The sequence below is a fragment of the Anolis carolinensis genome, unplaced genomic scaffold (assembly GCF_035594765.1).
Source record: "Anolis carolinensis isolate JA03-04 unplaced genomic scaffold, rAnoCar3.1.pri scaffold_10, whole genome shotgun sequence".
Lineage (NCBI taxonomy): Eukaryota > Metazoa > Chordata > Lepidosauria > Squamata > Dactyloidae > Anolis > Anolis carolinensis.
The window spans coordinates 14,116,616-14,129,086 of record NW_026943821.1 but is presented as its reverse complement, the minus strand read 5'-3'; the positions used below and the strand labels follow the sequence as shown (position 1 = coordinate 14,129,086).

At 37.8% G+C, this 12,471-nt stretch overlaps 1 protein-coding gene across 3 annotated transcripts in view; it reads right to left on the bottom strand.

Moving 5' to 3' along the window:
* Positions 1-12,471, bottom strand: part of iglon5 (IgLON family member 5) — a 245,013-nt gene that overhangs the window by 69,205 nt on the left and 163,337 nt on the right. For all 3 annotated transcript variants that reach the window (XR_010000673.1, XR_010000674.1, XM_008117307.3), the window contains exon 3: positions 10,986-11,218. Coding sequence is in view for 1 of the 3 variants with exons in the window: in XM_008117307.3 (XP_008115514.1) it covers positions 10,986-11,218 (233 nt within the window). In the remaining 2 variants the exon portion in view is untranslated. The remainder of the gene's footprint in view (positions 1-10,985; positions 11,219-12,471) is intronic.

Here is a 12,471-nt window from a genome sequence, read left to right as displayed (position 1 = left end):
CCACAGGGGGGAGCAGCTGCTTCATCATCCACTCTGATGGCACTTCCTCATTCCAGGTCATAAATTAGTTAAACTTGCCTCCCCACTTTTTTTTTTATAAGTGGTACCTTATTTCCTACTTGATAGATGCAACTAACTTTCGGGTTGCTAGGTTAGCAACGAGCAGGGGCTATTTTTTATTTTTAATTGACGGGTGCTCACCCCGCCACGGGCTGGCATCGAACTCATAACCTCGTGGTCAGAGTGATTTATTGCAGCTGCTCAACAGCCTGCGCCACGGCCCGGCCCCAACTTTAGTTCACTACCTTAGTTCACTCCAAGAGTTGCTGCCAGACCAGCTCTATCCTTTAATCTATTTATTGTAAATGTTTTAACTCTATGGATCGTTTCACTGCCTTTTAATTATAATTGTTTGTGTGTTCTTATTTATGCCCTAATTATTATTATGAGCACGCAAAGATACTGTGGGACTTCCGAATCCAGACTGACAAAGTTCTGGAACACAACACACCAGACATCACAGTTGTGGAACAGAAAAAGGTTTGGATCATTGATGTTGCCATCCCTGGTGACAGTCACATTGACAAAAAACAACAGGAAAAACTCAGCCGCTATCAGGACCTCAAGATTGAACTTCAAAGACTCTGGCAGAAACCAGTGCAGGTGGTCCCGGTGGTGATCGGCACACTGGGTGCCGTGTCAAAAAAATCTCAGCCAGCATTTGGAAACAATAGACATTGACAAAATTATGATCTGCCAACTGCAAAAGGCCACCCTGCTGGGATCTGCGCGCATCATCCGAAAATACATCACACAGTCCTAGACACTTGGGAAGTGTTCGACTTGTGATTTTGTGATACGAAATCCAGCATATCTATCTTGTTTGCTGTGTCATAATAATAATAATAATAATAATAATAATAATAATAATAATAATAATAATAATAATAATAATATCACACAGTACTAAATACTTGGGAAGTGTTCGACTTGTGATTCTGTGTTACGAAATCCAGCACACATATATCTCGTTTGCTGTGCCATACTATGTCTTTGTGTCAATAATAGTAATAACTTTTATACCCTGCCTCCATCTCCTCAAAGGGACTCAGGGCGGCTTACATGAGGCCAAGCCCGGGTAATTACAATAGTCAGCAGAAAAAAACACAACAAATAAAACACAGTTATACAAATTAACATGGTAGAATTAAAAATAATGTATAAGTATAATTCAACACAATTTTTCTGTGCATTTGTTTTTAAATGATGCTAACTTGTTCAGAGACCAGTTTTGGGGAAAATGTGTGGTATAACTGAAGAAACCATAATCATCATTATCATCATCACCACCACCACTATCAGCCAACATAAGGAGTAGGAATGTGAATCTTTGATTATTTCATCCTTCCTTATGAGGATGAATACCGTATATCCTTATGTATATGCTGACTTCATATATAAGTTGAGAGCAGATTTCATTTCCTTTTTTTGATAAGAGCTAGGGTACAATATTTACACTGGCCTTTGGATAAACTGATTTTGGACTAAATTTGTAGACTTATACATGAGCGCACACAGCACTTATGGTAGCTTTTCAATAGCATTCTTCCCATATTTGAACACCGCAAAGCCTTGCAGACTAATTTCGTCATATCAGTGGCATCACCCAAATGCTTCCCTTGAATTTAACCCATGGGGGGAAATGCATGGATTAAATCCTTTATAACAGACAAAAAATCTACTTGTATTGCATTAGGAAGAGGTGGAGAGCAAGAAAAAGCAGCCAAATCCCATTCCAATTCTCCCAGCAGCCTATCAAATCTAACAACCAGCTCTCAACTCCCTATCTCTTCTATATACATTGCAGATGGCAATTCCTCAAGGAAAAATGCAATCTCCCTTTGGAGCTTTGGGGCCCAATAGGGTGCATTTACACTGTAGAATTAATATAGTCTGACCCCAGTCTAACTACCATGACTCAATGCTATGGAATCCTAGGCATTGTAGTTTGGTGAGAAACCTATACTCTTTGGCAGCGAAGGCTGAAGACTCTATATAACTAAAACTACAACTCCCATGAATCCATAGCACTGAGCTATGAAAGTCAAACTGCATCAAAGCTACAGTACAGATGCACCCTTTTTTAATGTCAGGAGCGACTTGAGAAACTGCAAGTACCATATATACTCGAAGATAAGCCGAGTTTTTCAGCCTTTATTTATGAGCTGAAAAAGCCTCCCCTGGCTTATTTTCGAATCAAGGTCAAGCCAGCAGCGGAGCCTGGAGGCCACAGTATGTTTTCTTTTCCAAAACCTCCCTTCTCCGCTTCTCCTCCCAGGCTGGTTATCTTTTTTTAAATCTTTTTTTTTTGAGAGAGAGACAGAGATAAGAAGTGAATGTTTTCAAAAGTGAAAGGAGCGTGTGAGAGAAACCCTTGCAAGCCAGATTGTATGGGCAGAAGGGGAAGAAAAAAAAAGATATTCTTGCAAATTTGCATGATTCATTATTATTATTATTACTACTACTACTACTATTGCAAGAACATTTGAGTCCAAAGGGAAGGAAGGAGGGAAAAGAGAGCAACAGAAGGTATGTATTTCTTTTTATTCCTAAGGAAACAAAAATGAGGTGGTTTTTTTTGGGAGGGAGAGAGAAGTTTTAAAAATATCGGAGTTGCGACCTTTTGGAAAAGCGCTCAAGACTTGGCTGTTTGGTTGTGCATTTAAGTAAATCAGATCTAATTTGCCAAATAGTCACTGTTGAATATTTTTAGGTTGAATGTTTTTATGTTGAATGTTTTTATATTGTGGAATGATATTTTAAATTGTAAGTCGCTCGGAGCACTAGGGTGGAAAGCGACTAATTAAGAAATAAAGTGAAGTGAAGTGAAGTGAAGAAAAAGCCTTTTCTGGCTACTTTTAGAGTTTGAAAAAGGGAGAAAGAAAAGAGTTGGGAAAGGGCAGGAGAAAGGAGGACAAAGTTGTTTTTATTATTTATTTATTTATTTACAGCATTTATATTCCGCCCTTCTCACCCCGAAGGGGACTCAGGGCGGATCACATTACACATATAGGCAAACATTCAACACCTTTTAACATAGAACAAAGACAAACAAACATAGGCTCCGAGCGGCCTCGAACTCATGACCTCCTGGTCAGAGTGATTCAATTGCAGTTAATTGCAGCTGGCTTGCTCTCCCGCCTATGCCACAGCCCGGTTTTTAGGGGAATATTGCAGGAGGAAAATGCACATAGAGAGAGGATTTGCAAAGGTTTCGGGGGGAAATTAGTACTACATGTGAAATTAGTATATATAATGATAGATCTATATCTAGCTCTGCATTATTTATGTAGGCATTATATGTTTGCCTGTTACTATGTTGGAAGCTGCCCTGAGTCCCCAGGGGAAGATAGATAGGGCAGGGTACAAATGAAGCTGTTGATGATGATTATAAAGTTATTGTTGCTTTTACACTTATAGAGTTAGTTTACTATTTTTCTTTGAAATACAGTAAATATTCAAAACATTTAACCCACTGATGCTTCAATTAATGTAATTTTATTGGTATCTAATTTTATTTTTGAAATTTACCAGTAGCTGCTGCATTTCCCACCCTCGGCTTATACTCGAGTCAATAAGTTTTCCCAGTTTTTTGTGGTAAAATTAGGTGCCTCGGCTTATATTCGGGTTGGCTTATACTCGAGTATATATGGTACTTTTGGTGTGAGAAAATTGGCCATCTGTAAGGACGTTGCCCAAGGGGTACCCAGATGTTTTGATGTTTCACCATCCTGTGGGAGGCTTCTCTCATGTCCCTGCATGGGAAGCTGGAGCTGAACTGCCTACCTTTTGGTCAGCAGTCCTACCAGCACAAACGCTTAATCCGTTGCGCCACTGGGGGCTCCTAAGGTGGAGTGTTCATACACCTACTCACCACTGTCTTCCCATTCTCATGCTGGCATTTGCCTTGATTTGTTATAAATAGTTGCCATATCCCAGAAACAGCTGCATTTGGAGTGCATCCTCAGCAGAACTCCAGCATCACTGCCTTTGGGGTGGGGTTCGATGTGTAATTTCCAAGAGCAACTTTTCACCAGTTTTCGTCATGGTTTTCATTTTGTCTTGACTGGGCCTAATGATCCCCATTATTTGTCCTTATAGGCTGGACTTGGGAGGCTGGGTGACGTCAGCAATGTGGGATGATGGGGAAGCGGGGAACAGCTGCTTCCTGGTGCCCAGGCGGGTGTTCAATCCGGACCCGGTCCAATCAGCCCCTATTGTACCAGGTTCCCATCTCCAGCAACCATGGGGAAAAAAGAGCGGGGAGTAATTATGGGGTGGAGGAGAGAGTATTGCAGTTGCAGCTTTTGCCAATGCTGCAGAAACCCAGGAGGGGAATCAGGGAAGGAAGGGAAGATGAAAGAAGGAGGAGGAGGAAGGAAGGAAAAGGAAAGTAAAAAAAAAAAAATTGGGATGATTTTGACAGCTGGGGAGAGATTCCAAGTCGCTAAAAACAAAAGGCAGCCTTCTCATGGCATGGAAAGTAAAGACTTTCTGTATATATTTCAGATGTCAATATTATTATTAAAAATACGTAGTATTATTTTACATACCATTTGTGCTACATTCGAACAGTAAAGACAAATATCACTTAAATAAACATTAATTAAGTAAATAACCAAAAAATAAAATAAAGTGTAAACACTAAACTACTCTGGGAATCTGCTATTGCAACACACCCAATGAAATGGTTTAAAACCAGTATTAAAAAAGATTAGGACTAAGTATGTTCCAGTCTACTTGGAATACACAAAGCTCATTCCAGAAGCGTGTTTAAGAACTGATCCAAGAGTCCAGAAGAGTCTTGATGCCCAGTGTGACCATCATCCCACTTTCTTTGCTAGTTAACTTGTACCCAGTCTTGGGGTTGTTATGTGTTTTGGGCATGTTCCAGAAGTATTCTCTCCTGACGTTTCGCCCACATCTATGACAGGCATCCTCAGAGGTTGTGAGGTCTGCTGGAAACTAGGCAAGTGGGGTGTATATATCCATGGAATGTCCAGGGTGGGAGAAAGAACTCTTGTCTGTTGGAGGCAAGTGTGAATGTTGCCATTGGCCACCTTGATTAGCATTGAATGGCTGTACAACTTCAATATCCTAGCTGCTATCCAATCAAATCTGGTGAGCCACATTTTCCCCATTCCTGTTTTACAACCTTTATTTATTTACATGGATGAGATTTCCTGGCCAAGTGAGATAGCACTGGAAGCACTGATTATACCATCAGTTATCTTGGGATAATAACCCTTGAATTCAATGCATTCACTGATTAATTTATATACCTGGGAGATAAAAAAAGGTTTTGTTGTGATCTGATGGAGAGTCCATAAACTCTGCCCCAGCCTGGAAACAGCTTCATTTGGAATGGTCTGTCTTTCTTCCAGGTCAAGATAAATTAAGCAATAGCAGGATGACTTGTCTCCTATGGGGGTGTAATTTATAGCCCATTGGCTTTGATGAACAGCCCAAGATAGCCAAATAACATGTGGAACTAAATACTCTAAAATACTTTTTGTAGAGCAAGAGCGAGCAACCATATATATTCTGAGGGGCTCATCCTACTGCATTGCTCACATATCTGACCTAGTTTAGGCCCAAGTTGCCCTTTCTTTTTTTTCCTCCAAAACTGGAGAAATGTGACCATTTCTGTAGGGCTATGTTGGGCTTTTAAAAATTTATTTATTATTTATTTCCATCATTTCTATCCTGCCCTTCTCACCTGAAGGAACTTAGGGCGGCTCACAATCTGGCAAGATTCAATGCCAATATACAATACAAAAAGATAAAACATAAGCAATTAAAATAGCAGAGTACAATAAATAAATTTAAAACAATACAATATAGAATTCTTGAACCATTCGTCCACAAGACAAATGTGTTGGGCAAGGAGCTGAAACACATATAAACAAAGAAATGTGTCTATTAAGTCCTCAGCAGGCACAAATGTCCATATTTGAGTCTCTCCCCATTTTTTAAGACAAAATACTTTTGGGAAGTTTGTGCAACCATGGATTTCAGAATTCCCATCATCAGCAACAACAACAACAACAACAACAACAACATTTTATTGTGATCCAAAGATCCTTATTGCTTCATAAGAAGCAGATGATACCTTCAGAATACAGGGGAAAAATCCATCTTTGGGTATATTGCACCATATAAAATTTCAAAATGTTTCAAAAATGCATCCAACAAATGTTGGAAATGTGGTCTATACACAGGAACTTTTTTTCACACTTGGTGGTCTTGCCCGAAAGCACAACAGTTTTGGAAATAAATAAATGAAGCTATTAAAAAAATATTAAAAATGAAAATCCAAAGGGAACCTGAATATTTTTTACTAGGCATGTTAGACATAGAAAAAGACAAAAATAAGAAGATTTAATTCAATTTCCTGGTCACTACAACTAGAATAGTCTATGCCAGAAACTGGAGACAAATGGAAACACCGAAAAAAGAAGCATAAAGTTGCATAAAGTGTTAGAGATCATGAACATAGACAGACTTACATATTGGTTGTCACCCAACCAAGGCCTTCTTAAGAAAGAAACTAACTGGGACCTCATAACAGACTATTTGAAACAGATGAAAATAGACCTCATTTGCTGAAAGTAATCGATCTTAAGGATAAGAAGAAGACAGAGGGGAAGTAGATCTAAAATAACAAGTTAACTTAAATTGAACTTTAGGGCTATCAAGAATAAGAAGGAAGTCAACAAACATTTTTTTCTTTTTTTCTTCACTTGTATATATTTTATTTTTATTTTATTTTTATTTTTATTTCTCTTTTTTATACAAATATAGACACTCTAGTCTTGTTTTTTCCCCCCAAATTTCTCTCTCTCTCTTTTTGATCCTTTCTTATCTCAGTTTTCCCACTTTCTATATAATCAAATGTTCTCACTCTTTCGATGTTAATTTACTCTATCTCATAAGGTAAAACTTCAATAAAATTATTATTTTTAAAACGAAATCCATCTTTGGTTTTAATGCTAGCTGTTTGGGTATAACAGCAGTTCTGTCAAGCTGCTCCAGGTTGTACAGAGGCTATCCAGGTGCTGAACCTACATAAGGGTTTAGCACCTGAATAGACTTCAGCACTTGGATAGCTCCCTTGCAATCCATTGCTTGACGTGGAGGAGCTACAATTGAAACAGAACAGCCAATATTAAACCCAAAGTACATCCCCGCCCTGCAATTTTGGAGTCACCAGTTCTATCTGTGCCTCTCTCCCTTCACAAAATGGCCCAATAGCTTCCTTGAACAGGCATTTTAAAAGCTTTTTTATGTTCCCCATTCAGTCTAATTCTCCAATTATTCCTACACTTCGACTCTTCAAAATGTTTCAGCACTTCAGCTCCCAGAATTTCCCAACTCTCCTACTCCTTCAGCATTAAGAAAGAGTAGCTTAAAGGAAGGGGGGAAATCATAACTCAAAGGGAATACTCTGTGCTTTGAACTCTGTGGTGCTTCCATTTGAATGGAAAGTAGCATGCAAGATGATACATCAAGAGACTTAAGAGATGAAAGTGCTATTCTATCCTTAGAGTTTGGAAACATTACTCTTTGGACTACAAATTCCAAAAATTGTTGGCTATGATGGCCATCAGACTCAGAGAGTCATAGTTTAATAATATTTTGATAAGGAGTTAAATCCTTAAATAATTTATTCTTGCGTGAGAATGGATAATTATCATATTTTCTCCCTGCTGTTCTTGACAGTATCCCCATACTCAAATATTCTGATATATTGTGGAGGAGTTATTCTGTGGAGAAAGCAACCCTCCTTCCCCAGAAAAACTGTATTCTGTGCAGAGTAAAATATTTTCTATGGAGGAAACCCATTTTCAGTGCAGAATACAATTTTGTGCAAAGCTCATTTTTACACATACAGTAGAGTCTCACTATCCAAGACTCGCTTATCCAAGGTTCTGGATTATCCAAGGCATTTTTGTAGTCAATGTTTTCAATATATCATGATATTTTGATGGTAAATTCATAAATACAGTAATTACAACATAACATTACTGCGTATTGAACTACTTTTTCTAACAAATCTGTTGAAAAATATGATGTTTTGGTGCTTAATTTGTAAAATCATAACCTAATTTTATGTTTAATAGGCTTTTCCTAAAGAGATCAGAATGCATTGCCAAAAGAGATCAGGCAATCCCCTACATTATCCAATTTCTGTAAGGAACTGAAGACCTGGTGGTGTCGGCAGGTTTTTGAGTAATTACATTGGACTACCGCCGATTTCTGAGCCTGAATACATTGCACAAGATTTCCCTGGCCTAAAATGATACATTTTAATATATTGGTTTTATGGTTCCCGTTCCCTTGATCTGGTCATGTAAGTGTGATTTATTGTTATAATTGTATTATTTTACTTTGTTTAATAATGTGTATTATGTTGTTATGTAATGTTTGTGTTTGCTTTTATGACTGTAAACTGCCCTGAGTCCCATCCGGGAGATAGGGCGGTATATAAATAAAGTTTTTATTATTATTATTATTATTATTATTATTATTATTATTATTATTATTATTCCTTAATCCCTCCTTATTATCCAAGATATTTGCTTATTCAAGGTTCTGCCGGCTCATTAGCTTGGATAAGTGAGACTCTACTGTACCACCATTTTGCATTGCAGAATAATTCCTCTGCAACACTTCAAGATGTAGTATACAAAGAGAAAAAAAGTGCAATATTGTCATTTACCTATTATTTTTCCTGCTGATTATTTTACAAGTGTTAGGAAACTTATATTTCAACCTGGAACTGAATATTTATGAACATTCTAGCATCTCTAGTTTGGAACATCTGACCTTGTTCTGTTCAGTGGGGAAAAGAAGTCTGAAAGAGCTACAAAGGAGGCCATTTAAATCCTCATAAATTTCCATAAACATGAAAACAAAATGGATTTCAAGTAGGACATTGACAAGCTGGAATGTGTCCAGAGAAAGGTGATGAAAATGGTCAAAGATCTGGAGATCATGATTCCCTATGTGGAGTGCTGAGGGAGTTGGGGATGTTTTGCTTGGAGAAGAGAAGGTTACGGGGGAGCATGCTTGTAATGTTTAAATATTTGAAATGTCATATTGAGGAGGGAACAAACTTGTTTTCTGCTGCTCTGGAGACAAGGACACAGAGCAATGGAGTCAAAGTACAAGAAAAGAGATGCCACCTAAACATTAGGAGAAACTTTCCATCCACAAGAGCTGTTCAACAGAGAGATATGCTGCCTCATAGTGCGGTGGAGTCTCCTTTTCCAAAGCAGAGGCTAGACCAGGCATGGGCAAATTTCGGCCCTCCAGATGTTTTGAACTTCAACTCTCACAATTCCTAACAGCAGGCGGCTGTTAGGAATTGTGGGAGCTGAAGTCCAAAACACCTGGAGGCCCCAAATTTGCCCATGCCTGGACCAGATGGCCATCAAATTGTAGCAGAATTAGATTAGATGGGGTGGCCCTTGTGCTCTCTCTCAACTCTGTGAACTTATGATTGTATGACTATTCATTTTTTGTTCCTCCTATGCCATACTACTTCGTAAGATTTGTACATACAAGGCAATATTAAGAAACGTGAGTGGCAAAAAACTTAAGAATCAAAACACACCTGTGGCAAAGAATTCAAAAGGCCCTCCTCTAAACTACATTTCCCAGAATTCTGCTCACATCAGAAAGCCCCAATGAAGTTGGCAGCAGTCATAGTCCAATAAATAATTAAATCTGTAAAGGGACTTATAATAAATTTGTGCTGAACTGGGAGGAAAATCCCTAAGTTCTATGTTGTGGCTTTAAAAAAAGTTTTTGTCAAATTTTAAAAATTCCCCCAAAATCAGTAGACATGTGAATATTTCGGAAACTTGGGGGGGGGGGGTGGTGTAATAGTGATAAATGTGTTCTACAATTATAGAAAGTTTCATGCCAATAGCATTAGTAGCTTTTTAAAAATATATATAAACACTTCAAATATTTCCCCAAAAATCAGTGTATGAGTGAAACGTTCCGAAACTTGAGAGGGCAACAATTGTAAATGTGTTCTACAATTGTAGCAAGTTTCATGCTCATAGCTCTAACAATGAGGAAGAAAGGAACCCCTGAAGTTTCCCCACTGGCACAATTACTTTACGAATAAGTAACAAAAACAATTGTTATATTGTTATACGAGGGCTATCCAGAAAGTAGATTACATTTTGGAATTAAAAATGAACAAAGTATAGGAGAAAACATTTACCATATGCAGTTGAAAGCCAGACCCAAATATCACTTCTCAACATAGTCCCCACTGAAATCTAGGCACTTCTCATAGCAACAAAAAAGTTTGGAAAGTCCTTCACCACCAAACCTTGCTGCTTGGCTTGCGTCCTCAACCAAGCGGGCGTCCCTTCCCGCAGCTGCACATGTGCATGTGCTCAACTTTCCCCCACGCTCATCCTGGATCGCTTTTCTAAGTTTTTGCAAGGAGCACACCTTTCCTGTCCCAAAAAACGGTCACCATAACCTTCCTTGCAAGCATTTGCAAAACAGAAGAGCGATGCAAGCCAAGTGGCAAAGTTTGGTGGGGAAGGACTTTCCAAACTCTTTTATCGCTATGAGAAGTGCCTAGATTTCAATGGGGACTATATTGAGAAATGGTATTTGGGTCTGGCTTTCAACTGCATATGGTAAATGCTTTCCCCTATGCTTTGTTCATTTTTAATTCTAAAATGTAATCTACTTTCTGATAGCCCCCGTAGTTACGATATTTTAGAAACACTTTAAAAACTATTCATCACCACTCCGAATTTAATAATGAGTATTGAGACTTTTTTGTCAATTGCACAGGCCTAACTATATGATTCTATCACGGAAGAATTGCTTGGAAGCTCCTTAGTTCTCTTGGATGATCACAGTCCTGTCACCTGTCTCTAGAGGCCTACCATGAACGATGAGGTACACCTGTGAGGTGTGGGGCTTGTCTTGTGTCTGGAAGGAGCAGGTGTAAAGCCCTTCGTCGTACACATCGACATGTGTGATCATGATGCTGAACTCGGATGGCGTGTAGGTTAGTAGCTCCACACGAGAGTCGATGGACCATTTGTCATTGCCAGCGTAGAGGATGTTGGAGCGGTTCAACCAGGCAACACGCGTCACTTGCTGGTCTATGTAGCAGCTGCGGAAAAGGAGGAAGGAGGAGAGAGGATAAGTGGCAGAACAATGAGACAAAGGGCTACAGTTCACAATGACAACATTTCAGGTCTGTTTTAACTATCTTCACTCATCCTATGGAATCCTGGGATTTATAGTCTGCTGAGAGACATAAAATTTTCTAGCATACTCCTTTGAGCTATAGTATCTCAGTTCTGTATGCATCTCACAAAACTACAAATCCCACAACTCCATAGGATGGAACTGGGAACATTTAAGTGCTATGAAATTGATTTCTTTGTGTAGTTTGGACACATCCTTGCTTTGTTTCTTCTTCCTTATACTTTCAACTTGTAAAATAAAAAATGCATTAAATACTGTATATACTCGAGTACAAGCCTAGTTTTTCAGCCCTTTTTTTAAGACTGAAAAAGCCCCCCTCGGCTTATACTCGGGTGATGGTCCTGGTTGGCTTATATTTGGGTCAGCTTATACTTGAGAATATATGGTACATTTATTATTTTTCTCTATTATTATTGGTATTACAGTAGAGTCTCACTTATCCAAGCTAAATGGGCCGGCAGAAGCTTGGATAAGCGAATAACTTGGATAATAAGGAGGGATTAAGGAAAAGCCTATTAAACATCAAATTAGGTTATGATTTTACAAATTAAGCACCAAAACTTCATGTTATACAACAAATTTGACAGAAAAAGTAGTTCAATACGCAGTAATGTTATGTTGTAATTACTGTATTTACGAATTTAGCACCAAAATATCACAATATATTGAAAACATTGACTACAAAAATGGCTTGGATTATCCAGAGGCTTGGATAAGCGAGGCTTGGATTAGTGAGACTCTACTGTATTACATTTATTATTTTTCTCTATTATTATTGGTATTATTACATTTATTATTTTCTCTATTATTGTTGCTACTATTACATTTATTTTACACTATTTTTATTATTACTAATACATTTATTATTTCACTCTGATCTTATTATTATTATTACATTTATTATTTTACTCTATTTATTATTACATGTATTATTTTCCTGTATTTATTATTATTATTACATGTATTATTTTATTCTATTATTATTAAAAGGATACATAAGCACATTTACATTGAAGAAGATGAGAATAATGATTTAATCAGAGTTGGACAGTCTTATCTTAAATTTGAGCTTTATGTAAATATTCAAAAACATTTAACGTACTGATGCCTCAGTTAATGTAATTTTATTGGTATCTATTTTTATTTCTGAAATTT